The 22,269-nt window shown below is 35.6% G+C and overlaps 1 protein-coding gene across 5 annotated transcripts in view; it reads right to left on the reverse strand.

Annotated features, from left to right (window-relative positions):
* RTTN (rotatin) overlaps positions 1-22,269 on the reverse strand; it is an 89,147-nt gene that overhangs the window by 35,859 nt on the left and 31,019 nt on the right. For 4 of the 5 annotated variants that reach the window (XM_055799854.1, XM_055799856.1, XM_027781695.2 and 1 more), the window contains 12 exons: positions 21,168-21,285; positions 20,235-20,331; positions 19,359-19,427; positions 18,832-19,020; positions 17,519-17,758; positions 14,348-14,492; positions 12,515-12,669; positions 11,121-11,340; positions 9,242-9,370; positions 6,755-6,862; positions 4,722-4,880; positions 3,317-3,388 (listed from right to left, as the gene is read on the reverse strand). In XM_055799854.1, coding sequence (XP_055655829.1) covers positions 3,317-3,388; positions 4,722-4,880; positions 6,755-6,862; positions 9,242-9,370; positions 11,121-11,340; positions 12,515-12,669; positions 14,348-14,492; positions 17,519-17,758; positions 18,832-19,020; positions 19,359-19,427; positions 20,235-20,331; positions 21,168-21,285 — 1,701 coding nt within the window. The remainder of the gene's footprint in view (positions 1-3,316; positions 3,389-4,721; positions 4,881-6,754; positions 6,863-9,241; positions 9,371-11,120; positions 11,341-12,514; positions 12,670-14,347; positions 14,493-17,518; positions 17,759-18,831; positions 19,021-19,358; positions 19,428-20,234; positions 20,332-21,167; positions 21,286-22,269) is intronic. The other variant, XM_055799855.1, reaches the window with a different exon arrangement.

Here is a 22,269-nt window from a genome sequence, read left to right on the forward strand (position 1 = left end):
GTTTACAGGCTATAACTAATAGATCCCAAAAATCAAATGTAGATTTTGTTAAGGCTGAGCTAAAATCATAATATTTTTTAAAAGCTGTAACGATTTAGCAAAATTGAAGTAGTTATTTAACCCCTGAGAAATTTGTTAATAGCTAAGTACAAAGGCATGGAAAGCTATAAATGGATGGTTTTGATACAGCAAATGCATCAGAGGACTTAGCAATTTTAATTTCTCATTTAATTCTACTTATACATATCAACTCATGCAAAAGATTTCTTTCTAAAAAGAGCATACTTGCGCTAAGAGAACATTAAATACCCTGAAAAGGTCATCCTATTCTAAAGTATACTGCCATTACACTACAGCCATGTCAATCTACCATGATAAAAGATTTATTTAGAAAACAAGACATAAAAAGAAAGAAATTCTTCTTGAAGAACTGTTTTCAGTCATTTCTTTTTAAATACTGACTTCAGGGAAAACTTTCTAGAGCAGTGGATTTACACCTGAAAAGAAAGACTTCGTAGTCTTATCTCAAACAGTTTGATTTGACTGCCTTTGTAACAGTATTTCTGCAATGTTTTCTGCAGAAAACAAGAAGTTTTATTAAGCTACAACATAACCTGGTTTAGACTGACCATAAAAATTAGAAGCGTTAGCTGGTCTTTTGCCAGCAGACTGAGCAAAAGTTGAAACCAATTACATCCTGGAAGGCAGTTTTAGGAAGCATCTTGCAGTACTTCAAAAATAAACTAGTTAAAATTATAGCAAGAAGATTCATCAGTGCTAATTAGAAACTTCCTTTGGCAGTCAGGAAAAACCAGAGGTAGACCAACTGCAAATAAGTAATTTGAAAACCACTATTTGTCCCCAGAAGGCTCTAGATCTCCCCCAACCCCTCCATTTACATTGAAATTAAGCTTACTTTCCATGAAAACAAAACAAAAAACAGATCAAGTAGAAGCAGTAAAACTATTTTGTGTTATAGGATAAGTTATAACCTGAGTTTTAGATGGCTACCGTTCATTCTTTTTGGTTTCTGTAATATACAGACAGACTATTTTCACTATTTGCGTTTTACGCCAATTAATGGAGAATCAGACATGACCAACAGTTTGAAGAAGAATGTAGCATTTCATGTAAACTGTTTATGATGAATTATAAAACTGTACTCATACACTGTCAGCAATATATTTAGAATGTATCAACTACAGTAAATGCATACTTTGGAACTTTTGTTAAATTTAGTCAGAATTTTACAATCTAGAACTGTCTTTGCCAGTTTAAAAAGCTATACCAGATATTTTATTGTACAATGGGGAGTCTGAAGGAGTTACTCATCAATTACATTTATAAAGTGCTCTGACTTCAGCAATCTTCATACAACACAGTAGGTTGCAGTCTTGGAATACTTCCCACAAGTTGACTTTACTCATGACAAAAAATTTCCTATGCCACTCTTTAAAGGAACATAGCAAAATGAATTATTGTAAAGCAGACCAACTAGATAACAGCAACACTATAGACATTATTGTGAAGACATTGGGGTCTACAAACTATATCTACAGACTTCCCTTTTCCATCCCTGTTTGCCTAAGGGATAAAATGATAATGTTCTACTTTGGCTATGGTATGCTATTCACCCAGATCCACTTAACAGCTCTCCTTTGAATTTGCTTGCATTAAAGTCAACAGAAAAAGCATCTTATTTGGCGCAAGGGAGAAAAAAAAGTGTAACTGTGAAATATAGAATTTAATCCTCGTGGTATCTTATGTTGTTAATTGTTGTTTGTATTTTCAACAGTTTTAATTTACCAGCTACCATAAAGTGTTGCTTCATAGTATCTTTCAGCATGAAACCCTTATTAAGTGATGAGCAATTTCCATTAAATTGCACTTCCTAATAAGAATCACATGGACTCAGAGCTTCTATTAATTGCGCTGGAATTCATCCAGATTTCTGCCACTGAATTCAGTTGTTGAAATGTTTAAAAAAAAACAAAAAAAAAAGACTAAAAAGCAACCTTAATAGAGATCAACAAGTTACAATCACTGCCCCTTGTAAATTCCCTGCCATTATGGATTTAAATAATATTTATATTGATAAGATATAAATCATAAGCAATAAGACAGAAACAAGGGCCAGATGACTTGGACATCATCTTTAACGATCAGACATAAAAGAAACATAAGACGTACTGTAAAATGTAATTCTGCAAAAAAAAAAAGTGTAATTGATTTTGGGTGCAGCTGAATCATAGATAACTTATCCTAGTAAAAAAACATGAGGTATGTCTTCCAGCACTAATTTGATCTTTTGCAGAAAGGACCAGATAAAACAGCATGTGGCTGCATCCACAAATTTCTTCAAAAAGAACATGCACTGTTCTCACATATACGTGTGAGATGATATATGATCATGAGACATGATCTCACAAACTGGAAGGAGCGAGATGGACAGAAAGAACAGGTATCAGGCCACAAAGATTTGAAAAATTGGGAACTAAAATCCAAACATCTTTATGTACAATGAACCAGACCTACTGAAAGTAACATGAGATGACTGACTCAAGATCAGAACTGGAAAAGCCTCCAGAGGACCTTATCAATTTACTTTCTCTCATCAGATATTGCGTAAAGGGAGACAGACTCTCCTCATTGGTGTCCAGTGACAGGACAAAAGGCAATGAGCAAAAACTGAAATACAGGAAATTCTATTTAAACTTAAGAAATACTTTTTCCCTGTGAGGGTAAGTCAAACATTAGAGAAGAGGTTGTGGAGTCTCCATCCTTGGAGATACTCAAAACCTAACTGGACACAGCCCTGAGCAGCCTGCCCTAATTTGCCCTGCTTTGAGCAAGGGGTTGTTTTCAAGAAGCATTTAAATTGACTTAAGCAATAAGCTGCTTTATCTTTCTTTGGAAAGAGTTGTTTCTCATCATTTATGCATTTCTTTATCACATTCTCAGAATTTCTTCTTCTTCATACCCCTCAAAACATGTTGCATTCCAAGTGTGGGTAAAATAAACAACCAACTTCTGTCCTAAAACATTAATGATCCTGTGTAAGTAAGTATGTTTCCTAGGAGCCCAAAGGTACTACATTCATGAAATGCAACATATACACAAACTAACTTTGGATCTTTTCTTGAGCTTGCTGGAAGTTTGAAAGAAGTTTGTCTATTCACGTATCTTTCCAAAATATCACCCTAGACATGTAATTTTTAAGCTTATATTGTATAGATATACTGACATAAGTTTTTATATCAAATAACATCTCTCTGTGACACTATGATCTTTCTCATCAAATGTAATAGTCACTCACTTGCCAAATACAATCTTTCACATCTTCTGTAGGAATTGGAATCACAAGGAGATTCTGTAGAATAAAAGCAGCCTGAAAGAAATGAAAGCATCAATATTGCCATGTAGCCATCACAGTTCAAAAAAACCACATCAGATTGAATAGCACAGTCTACCTATTATTTCATTACTTTAGTCCTATGTTGAAACAAGTAATTTTCATGTTCATGTTGAAAAAAAATTAGAAGGATATAACCTAAAACTCCTCAAACTTCACCTATGACAGATGTCATTAGGACAGGGCACAAGAGAAGGCTGGTAAGAAAAAAAGACAAGGAAGAGACAGAATAGAAATCACATGGAAACACTACTTTTTATATACAACTAACACATCACTGTTCCAGTACAGTCAATCCTATTGAATAAGGATTACATTACAAGAAACACTGGAAAAAAATCCTGGAGCAGGAAAATAAGTGCTTATGATGCTTCACACTATTGTTCTCAAGTATTTTTTTTTTATTATTATAAAATTATTGGGACAATGTGGGGCACATATTGGGGGACACAGACACATACGTTCCAAATATTTTCCCAAGTACATGGCATGTGTGTTTTTCTAATTTATATTACGCACATTTCACATACATGTGGATGGACTGAAACTGCTTTTTTTATATTTTGCCAATCTTTTGGCAATAATTTGACTCTTAAGAGACTACTAACATGATTTTTAAGTTAAAAAAACAATGAAGAGCACATTCTCAAAAGAATTTTGCACAAATAAATTCAAAATATTACTTTGGAAAAATCTAATCAGTTGAGAAGAAACTAACCCACTATTTGCCACAGTTGTTCCTTTTTAGTCATTGAAAAACAAGAAAAACCTTACAACTAGTTGATACAAATATGTAATACTATATTTAAACTGTGTACATGCTTTATGCAATTTTCTACATGCTGCTCTACCAGAGTACAAGCTTTTAGTTTTCATAAATAAATCTTAGTGCCTAGACAAATTAGATTATTTCATAGCTGCAATGAAAAGATACTTACTACAGAACAGGTGATGACTTTGCACCAAAGTGTTCATAAATGGAACAAAACAGCCATTACAATTTGGGCTAATCTGTTATGCTTTAGCAACCTATTTCTCTGCCTGAGTAAGCCTTAGGAGTTTTTAATGTGTTCACGTCTATTGTTTGGATAATTTCTGCTTTTACACTAGTCACCTGTATTTTTGTTGCTTCTTGTGTAATTCTAAATAGGAAGCTGAATATTTATTTTCAGTTAGGCAGTTTTTAATTTACAAAGCAGTAGTTTTTGTGCAGCATCAGAGAATAGATACATAAATAAAAAAAAAATTCTCTTTAATGAAAAAAAAAAACCTGACAATCTAAGACTGTAGAAGGATACAAGAAACATACCTCCCTGCGTACCATGCTACATTCAAATTGATCCAGAAGGATGTTCATCACCGTTCCCCACAGCCCTCCTGAAATGTTCTGGCAACTTTCTGCTAAAGCAATACATCCTCTTTCAAGAGATGTAAGAGCTGATCCTATTCCAAGTGCTGTAAATCTCACCTAGTACATACAAACACAACACAAAGTGGTATTTCTTAGGGTACTTAGAATATTTTTTTCAATTATTAAGGTTCATCAACTGAATTTGGAGCTTAAGGGAATAATTTAAGAAGTAATCTCTTTTCCTATATTTCCCTGGCCCTATGCTCATAATCACAACTATGTGTATCTAAAAATGACAGAATTAATAAAACAGATTTTTGAATACTTAAAAATACTAAGATAGTCTTCAATATTCGTCACATTTTACCACTTAAACAGTTCCATTTAGCAAACACAATTTAACAGATTTGCTTCAAATACATTTGCCCTAAATTTGTCATTCACATAAATGTTTCTGCTTTGCAACTAAGTAACATCAATGTCAATGAAAACTGCCTAAGAATCATGATCATGAGTGACTATCAAAAGCATGGAAGACAGAAAATACAGGGAAGGATTTCTCAGAAGATGTTTATATAGAATCGTAGAATGGTTTGGGTTTGAAAGTACCTAAAAGATCATCTAGTTACAAATCCCCATGCCATCCATGGGCAGGGACACCTTCCATCAGACCAGGTTACTCAAAGCCCCATCCAACCTGGCCTTGAACACTTCCAGGGATGGGGCATCCATAACTTCTCTGGGCAACCTGTTCCCACGTCTCACCACCCTCACAATAAAGAATTTCTTCCCAATATCTAATCTAAATCTATCCTCTTTCTGTTTAAAGCCATTATCCCTCGTCCTATCGTTACGTGCCCTTGTATAAACTCCCTCTCCAGCTTTCTTGTAGGCCCCTTTTAGGTACTGTAAGGCTGCTATAAGGTCCTCTTGGAGTCTTCTCTCCTCCCAACCGAACAACCTCAACTCTTTCAGCCTGTCTTCATAGGAGAGATGCTCCAGCCTCTGATCATCTTCATGGCCCTCCTCTGGACTCACTCCAATAGGTCCATGTCCTTCGTATGTTGGGGGCTCCAGAGCTGAACACAATACTCCAAGTGGGGTGTCACCAAAGTAGAACAGAGGGGTAGAATCACCTCCCTCAACCCTCTCCTGGCCATGCTTCTTTTGATGCAGCCCAGGATACAGTTGGCTTTCTGAGCTGCAAGTGCACATTCCCAGGTCATGTTGAGCTTCTCAGCCACCAATATCCCCAAGCCTTTCTCCTCAGGGCTGCTCTCAATCCATTCTCTACCCTCAACCTGTATTTGTGCTTGGGATTGCCCTGACCCATGTACAGGACCTTGCACCGGGCCTTGTTGCTTCATGAGGTTCGTACAGGCCCATCTCTCAAGCCTATCAAGGTCCCTCTGGATGGTATCCCTTCCCTCCAGCACATAAACTGTACCAGTCAGCGTGGTGTCATCTGCAGACTTGCCGAGGGTGCACTCAATCCCAGTGTCGACACTGCCAACAAAGCTGGTAAACATTGCTAGTCCCCATACTGACTCCTGAGGAATACCACTCGTCACTGGTCTCCACTCAGACATCGAGCCACTGACTGGAACCTTTGAGTGCAACCATCCAGCCAATCCCTTACCAAGTGGTCCATCCATCAAATACATGTCTCTCCAGTTTAGAGCAAGGATGTCATGAAGGACAGTGTCAAATGCTTTGCACAAGTCCACATAGATGACATCAGTCATTCTTCCCTCATCCACAAACACTGTAACCCCACCACAGAAGGCCATCAAGTTTGTCAGGCACGACTCACCCTTAGTGAAGCCATATGGAAGGCAACTGTCATTACTTTATTACTGTTATTTAGGATATAGTCAGGAACACTTTAAATAATGCAGAACAGTAGTTTTAATATTAAGTTAATGAAACAAAAATTTTGCAAATACTTAAGGGTCAAAATAAGGTATCAATTTAACATTACATTAACTAACCTCAGGGTCTCTATCTACCCATAAAGGAACCAGCCAAGCCAGACCTAGCTGAGAAAGGACTTGTTCTTCACTGTTATCACAAGGCAAAGACCAGAGAGAAATCCAGTCCTGATAGGAAAACAGAAAATAAATGAAGAAATTATTTTATAAATCTTTCAATGCCATGCTAATCTAGCAACAGCCTGAGCTACCAATTACATACTAAAACACTTAAAATGCACATAACAGTGATATTCCAGGAAAAAAGATGTTTTTATTCTGCCTCTATAAACATGCATTTAACCTGTTGACTTCATCTAGTGAATAAAATTAAATTTGTGGCATCTTCTTCATCGAATTAGAAATGCAGTGCTAAAGGGAGATTAAATATTTTACTTGAAATACTGGGATAATTTTTTCCATTCAAAATTTACTCCTTATGGGTTTGGGGGGGGGGGGGGGGGGGGAGCGTTGCTTATTATTAACATGTGTCTTTCTCTCATATTTTATGCATGCCCAGAAAACTACCAAATAAGAACATGAAATTACTACTTTGATTGTAATTCATTCTTTTTCTTCATGTGCCTGCCACATCATTAAATAAAGTCTCGCAGACTACTACATGCTACTTAGCTGTAGATTCCATCAAATCATATGTGACTTTGCAAATTAACTTCTTTAGCTCAGGCTAAAAAAAAAAAAACAAACAACAAAAAAAAAAACCCCACCAAACAAAACCATACCTGCAAACCATACCGGCAAAATGCTCCATTTAACCATGGCACTATACAAAGAATGCAAAGTTCATAATGAATCATGGCACCTGAAATTTTATGTATGTGTCTTCTGACCATCTCAGTCCTGTATACTTTTACATGGTAGATGACTGACGTTTCATTTGGAGCAGCATAATTTGTGTGTATTTTCTCAACACACAGTATTAATTACAAAAAGCACAGTAATTTAGAGTCTGAATTTGCAAAGGGAAGGCATTCATATACAAAATGAAATAAAAAGCACTGGTCAGCAAAGCATAACCAGTGAAATGTCACCATAGCAAACAAACAAAACATTAAAGCAATTCCAGTACACCGTAAGTATATGCTTTGTTTCCCATGTACGGCTATGAACATCTAAGTAACCTCTGTCCATCAGTATGTGCTAAAAGATCTTATGTCTGACTTAACAAGGTGGTGCTTTTAATAGCAAAGAACCATAGTAGTCCCTAATACTGCTAATATGCAAACAACAAAAAATTTAACTAGTTTTAATTTCAAGTCATCAGATTGTGCATTTTAAATTAGTATTAATTTATTGGTATTTTAAATCACAGTTATACGGTGTACTCTTTTATAACACTGCTTGCACAGAGGAAGAAGATTAATTTTGTATTTCTCTTTCCATAAGATTAGACACTGAATCACATAATTGTAAAAGGATTTAAAATTTCTTTGAGAATATAAATTACTGCTACAGTCTAGACAGTAACACTGTTGTACACAGGTTATGATTTATAGACACAAAAGAATGCCACCTATCATTATGCCACTACACATATTATTTTATGAGACTGATATTAAAAAAAATTCAGTTCAAATCCACTCCTTCATCCATGCATTTCCGATCTAATTCTTTGGAGTCTGCAGTCTTCCTGCAGTGTGCTTAATACTTTGTCCCCCCACAATTTTAATAAACCTTGTCAGCACTTAATGTCTTGAAGAATTACTAAATAACTGAAGAAATGGACATCTGGAATTTGGAGAAGCAGGTATACTGCTATTTCTAGTTACATGTGTACTTGATCATATTGAAAAGTTTTCACTTGTGGCTATCACAGATATTAATAACAGTGGATTTTAATTCTCAAAAATGATTACACTAAACTGTTAAATTTGCTGTAACTGCTTCAGGATGAAGGCTATTTCTCCTAAACTCTCAAAAATTTAGCTCTCAAAATATGCACGTGGACACAAAACACAGATAGAAATTTTTCTAGTAAGTAATTATAGCTCCTTTTATGAGACAACCATTCTTTCATATATGATTTTATATATATACATCTATATAGAGACATATATACACACATACATGTGTAAACATGTTAGAAAGCCTGTTATCTGTAGAAGGCTGAAGAAATAATGATGCTATAAATCTTTAAATTTATTCATCCTACATAAAAATTCTGATTTCTCATTTTTTGTAAAAATAAAATTATACCTTATTCTGAAACAAAGTCTTTCTAAGTCCACAGAATTACTTGCAGAATAGATTCAGTAAGACTAGAACTGAATCTTCAGCTTTCCTGTATACTATACTTTATCCTATTAATTTATCTAACATTATATACTAAATGAGACTACCAAATATTTTTTTATTTTTACTCTCTATTGCCATATTGCCATCTTCCCCCACCACATATGAAAATCTATCATTTAACTCCAACAGATAAAATATATTTGTGCATAACCCTCATAAATGACAACGTAAGGACAACTGTATTGCACTCACCAAATCCTTGGCTTGAGCCATCATTTCATGAGATAAGTGAAGCAAGCAAAGAACTGTGCTTTTTGTAACACCTTTTCCCATGAAGGACATAGCGTTTCCTCCCCATTCAACATAAAATGATGAGATGACCTAGGAGCAGGGGTACAAGTTCATGGTAGCTTTACTGTAATAGGTAGAGTACTGTCTTACACACTACTAAATTATAATTTAAACTCATGAAAAGATGGCAGATTTTTAGCTGAATTTTGTTATTTATTTATTTACAAGTTATTGGTCATGTGATGGTTTCCTATATGGTTAAACTTCCAAAGATCAGTGTTTTTCATTTGATTCTCCAAATGAAGAATGTATTCAAGCTTAGTAATGAGCACAATATTGAACACAAAACTGAAAATTTGGTTTTGATGGAAAGAGTCCATTAGTTGTACCCAGTTTTTTATACTACGTTTGGAATGAATAATATAGTTTCTTTTCAAAATTCTGTGTTCAAGAAAAAAGGTCATTTGTATCTTTTATTGAGATTTGAATTGGAATAAGTACATTAGCTTTCCATACCAAATTCTAATGAACAGAAAAGGTCACTGGATCATAACATAAAATACTCTCTGACCAAATATCTAACCATACATGTTAAAATAAAAAGCATGCTGCTTTCAACGAAACATGCCCAAAAATGCTTTTTAAAAAATTATAATCTTAAGACCTACACTTCTAGATGTATTCTTCTCCCCAAAACATGGCAATTTAAACTTCTCCATTTTTGCTGTTGTTCTTACTTTGAATCCCACTCTACAGGAATTCTCGCAAACCCACTTCCTCTCCTCCCCCAAAAGAAAACTGTATTTGCTTTCATATTTAGGCCAAGTAAAACTGCATAATTCTTCTACACATAAGTCTTACGCATCACAAGTTGATTTCATTCCATAATATTTATTATGATTTTGCCCAGTAATAATCCTTCTTTTACATGACAATATCTGTAACCATGGTGCCATTTTTAGTCTAGACTTCAAACCTCAGAAGTCATCTAATCAAATAGCTCTAAAATATTTATTTCTACTCAAGAGATCTTGGCAAGTTAATACTTGCCCCTAAAACACTATATCTTTTTTCATCACAAACATGATTATCATTTGTATACAAACTTTCCAGACACTTATCTGGTTGCTATCCATATCATTCAGAATCTCAAATGAACTAAGATTACTTTAAATTTTTTTCAAGCCTTTACCAAAGCAACAAATAGATTTTAGTATTTGAAACAAAAAAAAACACATCTAAATGTACCTACTCTACTGAATACCTGTAAAACAAGCAGAAAGCCAGATATATGCTTTTCCTAGTTTTAAGAAACTGGGATTTTCAAAATATGCTATTTGTTAGTTGTCCATCACATCCATGGACTTAGCAAACAAATAAGCACACCAAAGAATGAAATTTTGGCTTCCTAACAACTGCAGCACTTGAATTACCTCTTTTCTGCTTTCTGTGTTAATAACCTGCTTAACTCCCCCAGACAACTTTTCACACATGGATTTTGCCTGTGGGAGAATATCTTGGATTTTTCCTCTTAGCAATTCAGTTATTTAAAAAAAAAAAAAAATCTATTTTTCATCTTACTTAAACTACAGTCACTTTATATTACTTCTTAAACAAGAGATGAAGGCACACACAATACAACAAATCTTCACAGGTACAGAAACATATCACTTAATCTAGTCTCTATATTTTTGCTACTTAGCTGAAAAAAATCATCTTTCCCACACCTATTCCTAGTGATGTTATTCTCCAAAAGTACATTGTAAAAATTTCAGTGTCATTAGTTAAGTTCTTTACAAGCATTCAAACCAAAAGCTAAGTAATAACATACGTTACTTACCTCAAGAAGACCTGTTAAATATTTCTTACAAATTGTGATGGGTTCAACTGCAGCAGAATAGGTGCTCCAGTCTGGAAGTGCAGTAACATGAACCATTCCTCGTAATGTTCTCTCCAGTGAAGGAAGTCCATAAAAATGTGGTGCATCTGTTAGCCTTAAGCATTGCAGTAGCTTCAGAGCCAGTTCAGTTCTGAAAAAGCCAGCAAGTTCCAAGCCCTCTCTGAAATAATTGTGAAAACCAAAAAAGATCAACCATCAACATGAAGTTATTATAATGAATCATTTTCCAAGAGGCCAATGCCTCATTCTTCTTACTATTAAGTCTGTAAGTCTCAGCATCTCATTTAGTTACCATTGCCTTATGCACAGAATAACATGGAATTAATTTGACATTTCTAGTTTCACCCAGGTCGTATCTGATTATAACAGGGCTGCTTAACTAAAAAGGTACAAATGAGATATATCTCTAATTATTAAGGTGCATGTTAAATAAAGAGCAAGAGATTGAGGACAATGGGTAACATACTGAGAAGAGTTACAAAGCTTTGCAGTTACACTTATATTTGTTCTGGTTCAAGAGACAAGTGTAAAAATATTTCCTGCAAAATACTATCAACCTAGAATTCAGGTAGATTGAAAATACAGCAGTGTGAGATACAACTAGCAGGGATTTCTATAATCCTTCCTTTTCCAGCTGTCAAAATATTTCGAAAATGAATAACCTAGTGGGAAGAATGAAGGTGGTAACATTTTGAAAGTATCTTTACAAACAGTTACATTGTGGCGCTTAAATAAACAAACACTATTTTAAGCTGCAACTTTAGTATCTCTTAGAATACAGTTGGACAGAGAGAGATTTAGTGTGGAAAGATACTGTATTAGAAACGCTGAGAAAAAAAATAATAGAAATTAATTTCTGTATTTGCTTCATTGACAGAAAAAAGTTTGAACTTGATGCTGGAAGGAGCTACCCTAAACAATGTGCACTGATATACTGTATCGGGCCAAAAAGATGCTCAATGAAAATAAACATTTGTTGATATTTCAAATATTTCAATGTTTTACTTTGCTATAAATAAAAGCTACAAGATCAATGAAGTTACCATTTGCTTGTGAAAAATTCCAGCAGAGGAAAAGATATGGTCTGTCTTCTCCCTGCAACCAGTTTAATTATCCATTTGCTGAAAAAGCGACCACTAGTAAATACTCTTCCAAGTTTCCTAGTTAATTTACTGGTTTTGTTGTTGTCGATTCAAGAAGAGTATATTCCATTTTTACAGTTTAAAATGAGTGAGTCATGATGTAATTGCATTCAAATTCTAGCCAAGATACAGTAGCAGGAGGTATTACGATCCCTAGTAAGAATTACATGGGCAGATCCATTTACACTGTACCTGTCAGTTACTGACATGGAACAACGTAACAATGTGTTAAAAAGACGAATGAGTTCTTTATCCAGTTGCTGCCTGACAGCAGTCTGTATTTCATCAATTTCATTCCGCACTTGGGATTCTGGTCGTACCAGGAGGCTCAAAAGGGATTTTGGCTTCTAAAAGAAAATAATAAAAATACAGTCACATAATGCATTGTTTAAATCCTATTTTAATACCCACATTAAAGCCATTTTTCTGTTAAGAGCTTGCAGAAAACACACATTGTGTATCACAAATTCCATTATCATTTTACTAAGTAGTATTTCTGTAAAAAGCACAGTGAAAAATTCCTACAATTACTAATTACTTGAATCTTGAATCTACTAAACACCATAAAAGAATCTACTGTTAAGGCCTTTAAAATCTCCTGGCATTAAGCCATGACATGGTGTATTTTGAAGCATGAAAGAGGTCAGTTATACACAGCAATAACCTGCAATAAAAAAAATAGATCACAAAAACCAGAAAACACATAGTGGAAATATTAGTTCAAGTTGTATCTTGTATGTCTGTTTCCTGAAATACTTAAAATCATTTCATGTACGGGTTTTATATTAATATATTGAATGGGTTATACTTATAAAATTTTATAGGATTCTCAGTTAGCCATATAAATTGAAGTACCTGAATACTGTAAGTAATTGAAATGAAGACTATTAGCATTTTCTTGTAAATGTTTATTTAGATTGTATTTTAAGATGAGAAAATGCAAGTGTACGAAGACTGTACCTAACATGATATCCTTTGTAGGACCATGAATGATCTTGCATGTGGGCAGTATGCCTTTGCTTTGTGAAGAACAGTACTTTGCAAACTTCAGTGCAGCCATCACTTTTTCCTTGGCGTTTAACTATTGCTTTTTATACAGCAAGATTAAGTTATTGTATTTTGACAAATACAATAAAAGTTGTTTTACATTGCTTTATGATGTTCAATTCCTATTTGTTTTTATACTTTCCAATTTTACATCTCTTAAATGAACACTATTGGATAAAATGGATCTCTTTAAAGGAAAGGCACAGGAATCTAGAAAAACTGAAAAGGAAAAAAATTACATTTGATATTATACATGCATTTAAGCTACAGCAACTGAACTGTATGCTCATATAATAACTTCCTCATGCTTATGAAAATATTTTACAACCGTTTAAAAAACAAACTTAAGCAACAGACACACTGAAGCAAAAACTTCAGTCCTAACTTTCAATTCTTGTTCTTAACGCAAGACAGATAATGTTCATTTATATCCCTTTGCCAAACAAACCTGTATGGAACCTCATCCTTTAAGTTACAGAGATAATACATATGTAGTTATTTAGCTAAGCATACGTTATACAGCTGTGTAGGTACACACACACATATGTATATATAGCCACACAATTAACCATATAAGTATATATAATTATATGTACATATAGAGCTCTGCATAGCTAACTATAGTTACATGGCTCTATGCAAACTTACTACTACAGTTGACTACACCAGACCAAGACACACACAGGGAGATGTTGTTTGCTTCTGGCAAATAGAGTATTTGAGTTTAGAAAAGCAATTCATATACCAAGTAAAGGAGAGAAGGAAATTTACTCTTGTTCCAATTTAACTACACCAAACGCTAAAACTGTAGCACCGGCCACAAAGCAGCAAACATTAATACTACAAGATCTGCTATTTCTTGCTTTTGAAAACAGAAGTCATTTTCCTTGAGGAACTCACCAGAAACAAACCAACCAACCAGTTCACAGTTATATCATTTCTTACAGTCTACAACTAATTTCTTAGGTATATTCTTACATTCTTTAGCAATGATTGCAAGAGCCACTTTAGACGCTCTGACTCCAAACTTGAACTCTGCTCTCTAAGCAATCTGTTTAAAAATCTTAAGACGTCTACTAAAAGCTTCTCATCCTCCACAGAAGCTGGAAGCACTTGCAGAAACCTGCAATGCAAACAAAAATACTTGCTTTCATACCTGTTGCACATTAAGAGACTTTAAAATCTCAGCCTAATAGGACTGAAGCCACCTGTAAATGTGGAATTATAGAGGGTAAATATGTATATAATATATATCTACATATAGCAAATATGGACTTATGCTAATTATACATATATATTTAAATACTTTCACATGCAATATTGACTAAACTAAATTATTATACTTACCTAGTATCACAAATTTATTGTGTATTATTATAATATAAAATTGTTACATCTATTGAAAAAGTGTATTTACATGCAGTAAACATGGAACTGCCTACAGTAAAAGCTAGAAAAGTCTGAAAAGGGTCACAAGCAGGAAAGAAAAAGGCAATGGCTATTAAATACTAGTAATTAATAATAATAGAAAAACCTACCTATGCATTTTAAATAATCCTTATATAAAAATTCTTAATTTTTGCTGGGTCTGTTTATGTAAATTACAGAATCACATAATCATTGAGGTTGGAAGGGACCTCTGGAGGTCAGCTAGTCCAACCACCCTGCTCAAGCAGAATCAACTGCAGTGAGTTGCTCAGGACCATGGTCAGGTGGCTTTTTAATACCTCCAACAATGAAGACACCACCGCCTCTTGGGGCAACCTATGCTAGTACTCAGTCACATTCATGGGAAAAAAAGTGTTTCTTATGTTCAGAAGGAACCTCCTGTGTTTCAGTGTGTGCCTGTTGCCTCTGGTCCTGTCACTGAGCACCACTGCAAAGAGCCTGGCTCCATCTTCTTCATATGTTCCCTTCAGGTACTTGTACACATTGACAAGATCCCCATCCTGACCCTTCTCTTCTCCAGACTTACCAGTTCCAGCTCTCTCAGTCTTTTCTTATAGGAAAGATGCTCTAGTCTTTCATCATCTTTGTGGTGCTTCATTGGATTCTCCCCAGTATGTCCATGTCTCTCTTGGACTGGGGAGTCCAGAACTGGACCCAGCCTCACCAGTACTGAGTGGAGGGAAAGGATCACCTGCTTCAACCTGCTGGTAACACTCCTCCTAATGCAGTCCAGGATACCACTAGCCTTCTTTGCTGCAAAGACACATTGCTGGCTCACGTTCAGCTTGGTGTCCACCAGCATCCCCAGTTCCTTTTCCAGAAACCTGCTTTCCAACTTGGTGAACCCTAGCATTTAGTGGCACATGGCATTGTTCCTCCCCAGGTGCAGGACTTTGTACCTCCCCTTGTTGAACTTCATGAGGTTTCCGTCAGCCCACTTCTTCAGCCTTTTGAGGTCCCTCTGGATGTCAGCACGACCCTGGCATATCAGCCACTTCTCCCAGTTTCTAACTTACGCAAAACCACTGAGGGTGCATTCCACCCCAACATCCCAACCATTAATAAAGATGCTAAACAGGATCGGACCCAATATTGATCCCTGGAGCATACTGCTAGTTACTGCCTTCCAACTGGACTTCATACCACTGATTGCCATCCTCTGGGCCTGGCTGTGCAGCCAGTTTACTATCTCACATTCCACTCTTCTAGCCCATACCTTGTCAACCTCTCTACAAGAATCTTACAGGGAACAGCGTCAGAAAGCCTTCCTGAAGTCAAAATACACAATATCCACTGCTCTACCCTCATCTACCAAACCAGTCACTTCACTGTAGAAGGGTATTGGCAAGCTGGTCAAGCACAACTTCCCCTTGGTGAATCCATACAGACTACTCCTGATGATCTTCTGGTCATTCATGTGCATGGAAAGGATTTCCAGAATTGGTTGCTCTGTCATCTTCTCAGGGATCGAGGTGAGGTTGACTGGCCTGTAGTTCCCTGGGTCCTCCTTCCTGCTCTTCTTGAAGATAGGATCAATAGTTGCTTTCCTACCATTCTCAGGCACCTCTCCCAATCACCTTGATTGACCAAAGTGGACATAAAATTACATCAGTTGGGATACACTCATGGGTGCATCCTATCAGTGCCCATGGATTTATGTATGTCCAATTTACTTACATATTCACTAAGCTGATCCTCTTCCACCAACAGTATGCCTGTCTTGCTCCAGGCTTTCCCCCAAGTCTCTGGGACCTGGGATTCCTGAAGTCAGTCTTGCTAGTAAAGACTGAGGTGAAGACAACATTCAGGACCTCAGCCTTTTTAATGTCCTGTGTCACTGTAGTCCCTGCCCCATTCAGCAGCAAGCTCACATTTTCCTGAGCTTTCCTTTTGTCATCTATGTACTTATAAGATGTCCTTCTTACTGCTTTAGATGTCCCCCATCAGACTGAATTCCAGGTGGGTTTTCAGCTTTCTTAACTGTGCCTCTGCATGGTCAGGTATTGTTTCTATATTACTCCCAAGTTACCTGTCCCTACTTAACCCTCTGCAGGCTTCCTTCTTGTGTTGCCAGGAGCTACTTGCTCATTTATGCAGGCCTCCTGGCATTTTTGCCTGACTTCCTGCTCAATGGCACGGACCCCTCTTGAGCTCAGAGGTGGCAGTCATTGACTATTAACCAGCTTTCTTGGACCTCTCTTCCTTCCAGGGCATGATCCCATTGGACACTAACAATGAGATCTTTGAAGAGGCCAAACCTTGCTCTCCTGAAATCCAGTGCTGTGATCTTACTTTCTGCCCTTCTCCCTCCTCTCAGGATCCTAAATTCTATCACTTCATGGTCGCTACAGCCAAAACTGCCTTAGCTCTTGCTCATTTGTGAGCATGAGATCCATCAGAGCACCCCTCCTTGTTGGCTTCTCTGTCATCCGGATCATGAAGTTGTCACCGATACTCTCCAGGAACCTCCTAGATTGCTTATGCCTTGCTGTGTTGTCCCTCCAGCAGATACAGGGAAACAACATATATATATATCTACACACACACATATACATAGACACATATATATATATATATATATATATATCTCAATCACGGATGCACGGACAATCAATTCCATAAATTTCAAATACAAAACCTAGGAATTTTACAATTTAAGCACCATAATCCTTACTGGATTTCTGTAATCAATATGCTTACCTGTTTATTGCTTTTTGCCAAACAAAGCTTTTCAAAGTGGTTCCGCAAGATCCAGAACTGCCTTTTAATGCAAGCCTGTCATTCAGAACATAAAAACTAAGCCTAGTGAGAGCAGCCTTAACATCTCTGTGTGATACTGCCTGAATAATTGAATTCAGACAATCCTGCAGTCCATAGTTGGCGTGAGTTATTTTGAGTATAAGAATGTCTTCTGAGGATAGTTTTAGCGAATCGAAAAATCTGAAAAGGTGTAAGAGAAAAATCATTAACAGCCACTATCTTTATAAATTATTTCAGTCAGTGTTGACTCCTTTACTTCCCAGTTCAAATGAGAAGACAAAACACAAGTTGCCTTACAAATTTATTTTTGTTAACCAACCCTTTCTCCTCTCCCACCCTCCACCCCTCCAAGAAAACAAAATCCAACAACAATAACACACACCAGGGCATTTAAATCCTGAGCTGTTTGAGTTCTTTGGAAAAATGGCACCTCTAAAAAAGTTACTTGAAAGGTGCTATTCACATTGTTTGCAATGAACTTTTTCTCCATGCTATTGTAAATGTTGGTCATTTGGACTATACTATTTTCCTATTTTCTTTTTAAGAGAGTGCTTTGGTTTTGCTTGAGGGAACTTCAAAATGATTTATCAAATCAATAACTGCAGTTTCCAATGGCTCAGAACCATGCTATTTACTAATAAAACTTGCAGGTCCCTTAAAGGACAAAAGCAAAACCTAAAAAATTTCCAAGGTGGACGGAGATAGAGATATAAGCATTTCAGTCCTATTAAATCAAGAATCTCCTAAGACATTTTCTGTATACAAAATAGACTCAACAAGAGAAACTATACTTAACCAAGAACTAACCAAAGGATGTAAAGGGAATTTTCTTCATTATCTACCATAATTCCTAGTATTAAAACTTTAAAAAGAATATTTATCTGAAATTTAAATCCCCAAAGAGAAAACTTCATGCAATTATAAAAGGGAAAAAAGGCAGCTCCCTAAAAACCCCACGACTACAAAGAAAAACAGCCACAAAAGCTATTTAAAATTGTTTGAAATAAGTCTGACCATCAATAAAAGTTGGATCAAGCTCTAGACTTCAGGTATAAATGCTATTTAGTAAAACATTGGCTGCTACAACATATCTACAGCCTCTTTGGACATGATCCTTTACATCTGAAAGGATGGTATTCTCAAACCAGTCAAAACTTGAACTGCTGTTTGAAGTTGAAAACCTATTTAAACTTGATGGAACACTAATTTAATTGAAACATATTGGGATTTAAAATCAAGATAAAACAGCTCACATTTCTGCTTCCTTCTCATAATTTGTAAGTTGCAATAGGTTTTCAATCCCATGGTACCACGACAGATTCCAAGCCATCTTAAGCATATCTGACACAGGTTTCATAGTCAAGCACTCAGAAGACAATGGCAGCACAACAGTATTAGGGCTAACCACATGATGAGCAGTGATCCTGACTGGGATATGATACCTTAAAAACAAAAAAAATAATTTAAAAAGTAGTTGGTGGTTTGGTTGGTTGGTTGTTGTTTTTTGTTGTTTGTTTTTTTTTTTAATTAAATGCTGTATTCGAGCAAGCTTTCAAATCTGAAAATAAAGTTTTTGAAACTTTTTCAGAGATCAAAGACTTGGAGAAAAAACTCCACATTTAAATCCAGTTGTCTGCATTTTTAACATCAAAGGTTTCCCCTTCATGGTCCCATCTCCATACTTTAGAAAGGACAAGAAATGGAAAGCAGCAAAGTTAACTGTAAAAAAAAAAAAAACCAAAACAAAAAAAACCCACACACACCAAACCCACACATATACCTTCTGACAACGGCAACAGGTAAACTGAAGGCAGGTGGGCCAGTACCATTACCGGTTATACCATCAGCCCTGCAAGAGATTAAGTTATAGTTATTATTCGCTATTTTAAACTTTGATTGTCTACTAACGCTACAATTATTATTTCCTTATTATTCCTATCTAGCTGTATTTTTTCCTCTAGCTAGCTCTTTAGTAACCTATTGATGAAGAATTTGTACTTATAAACAATTTTTCTTCACGATTTTGCATTAAGATAGTTCTTAGAACATACACATACAGAATATTTGTTGCAGATGTTCTGCACATAAAAATTAAAGACAACATACCAAAGCACATGCTTGTTTCCTTTTTTCTATTACAGAAAAAAAATAAAGATTATAATTTTTTTCAGTGTATTTCATGTGTGTCAATTCCAAACCCATATTTTTTCTGATGTATATGCAAATTTCCAATAGTAAATCATCATCAGCTAAGGTCTGTTGGTTTAAGGACAGCTGCTACACTTAAAAGCCAAAGTAAATAGGAAAGTTCTAATTAACTTAAAACCCCACACCTACAGCTAGCTATTTCATTTGTGTAGTTTCCACTTATGAAAAATATGGATTACAAGACCAATCAGGGTTTTTTGAAAATTAAAGTAAACAAAATGAACACTGAGGTAAAAAGTATTTTTACTGCAAAAATACGCTGCGTAGACCTATAAAGCATACAACCCAAGTACTGAAACAATTTGTTTGGCCTACAAATATGCCATTTTGGATACATAAAAGTTTGGGGCATAATTTATTTGGGTATACATATATATATATCAATTTATTCACATTAAACCCTTATATTTTTACCAGAAAATACGCCATTAAATGTCTTTTTTCATACCATGTTTCTGTTCTTGCTACTTCATCAAACAACAGAAGACACAGCAACACTGTAGTTTCAGTTAAAACAGCACGATCATTTTGGAATATCAGGGAAACTGAATAAAATAAAGATATTTTTGTTAGGAAAACATTGGTATTTCAAAATAAATAGAAGGACATGGTTAAAACCAACTGTTTTCCACGGTCAGTTTGCCAACATCTTCAACAGATGCCATAACATGGGTAACACCAGCACACAATGATTTATCTTTTAAATATTAGAGACCAAAGTGATCAAAGGTTCTTAAGAAGGTTTTTAGTTAAACATCTAACCATGTTTCACATATTTTCTTTCACGTATGTGTTACAGTGTCTTGATTCTGGCTGGGATAGAGTTAATTTTATTTTCAGTAATGGTACAATGCTGTGTTTTGGATTTAGTATAAGAGTAATGTTGATAACACACTGATTTTTTTAGTCAGTTTCTTAGGCCCTGCCAGCAAAAAGGCCAGAGGGGCACAAGAAATTGGGAGGGCACACAGACAGGGCAGCTGACCCAAACTACCCAAAGGAATATTCTGTAACACAGAATGTTATGCTCAGTATATAAACTGGGGGTTGGTCATCAGGGCTGGCTGGCTGGGCATCAGTCGGTGGGTGGTTAGCGATTGTATTGTGCATCACTTGTTTGTATTTTTTTTTTTTCCTTTTGGATTTTATTCCTCTTTCCCACTCGCTCTTTTTCATTACAGTTATTATTATTGTTATTGATGTTGTTATATTTTATTTCAATTATTAAATTATTCTTATCTCAGTCCCTGAATTTTACCTTTTTTCCCCAATTCTCTTCTCCATCCCACCAGGGGAGGTGAGGAAGTGAGCAAGTGGCTATGCGGTTCTAAGTTACCAGCTGGGGTTAAACCACGACATACAGTGAAAATAGAATCTCTACCTCTGAATAGTTGAAGCAGTAAAGACGACTGCTGTGCAAGGGACAGACGAACAACTGGATCAGCATACACAAGTTTGCGTAGGAGTGTTAGACATGGTAACACTATGGATTCCATAAGCTACAGAAACAGAGAAAAAAATTAAATACAGATAATAATTAAGGTAATCTATTATGAGATGCTTAATTACAAAGTGTGATGCTATGAAGCAATCAATACATTCCATCATATACAGTAGAGAAACTCAGAACTTTTAGACAAGTATGTTTCATCCAAGCGATAACTGCATATTCATTACAAAATATTTATTAATTTTATAATACTGGGTTTTATATATAATTAGTTAATATTTCTGGTTTTATTTTATTAGTACCTGATTGGTATTGGTATCTGGTGTCATAACACAATTATAACATTTGCTTTCAAAATACATATTTTTAAGAGGCACGTACATGAGTTGAAGAGTTTCCAAAAAACCCAAATATTTACAAACATATGTTTGGTTTATTGTTGTGGTTTTTTCCTTTCTAATGCAAATAGCTTATTGCACCACATTAATTTTCTGGGTCCCAATCTTTACTATCAGGAAACTTAAGAAGGGAAAGCAGTTTGATAAAAGTTAAAAGTACAAGTGAATGGCTAAAAATACGACCAAAGTCACTGCTCCTGAGAATGAGAAGACAGTAAGTTTTTCACAGTACCATTATTTTGCCTGTGTGATGTTCTACCCTTAAATTTTGTTTTGTAAACTGTATCAAATACAATTCAGTTTAATACTGAATAAACAAAAGCCCTGCTTATTTAGTATGGAAAGAGTCTTTTGCACAACTATATATAAATCCTGTGTTCTTTTGGGTGTTTGGTGGGGAGTGTTTTGTTTGCTTTCATTAAGAGAATCTTATCGTTACCAAAAATTGTCCAGGTTTCAGTTGGGATAGAGTTAATTTTCTTCCTAGTAGATGGTACAGTGCTGTGTTTTGAATTTAGTATGAGAATAATGTTGATAACACACTGTTTTAGCTGTTGCTAAGCAGTGCTTACTCTAAACCAAGGACTTTTCCATTTCCCATGCTTTGCCAGTGAGCAGGGGCACAAGAAGCCAGG

This window comes from Falco peregrinus, chromosome 3 (genome assembly GCF_023634155.1).
Source record: "Falco peregrinus isolate bFalPer1 chromosome 3, bFalPer1.pri, whole genome shotgun sequence".
NCBI classification, from domain to species: domain Eukaryota; kingdom Metazoa; phylum Chordata; class Aves; order Falconiformes; family Falconidae; genus Falco; species Falco peregrinus.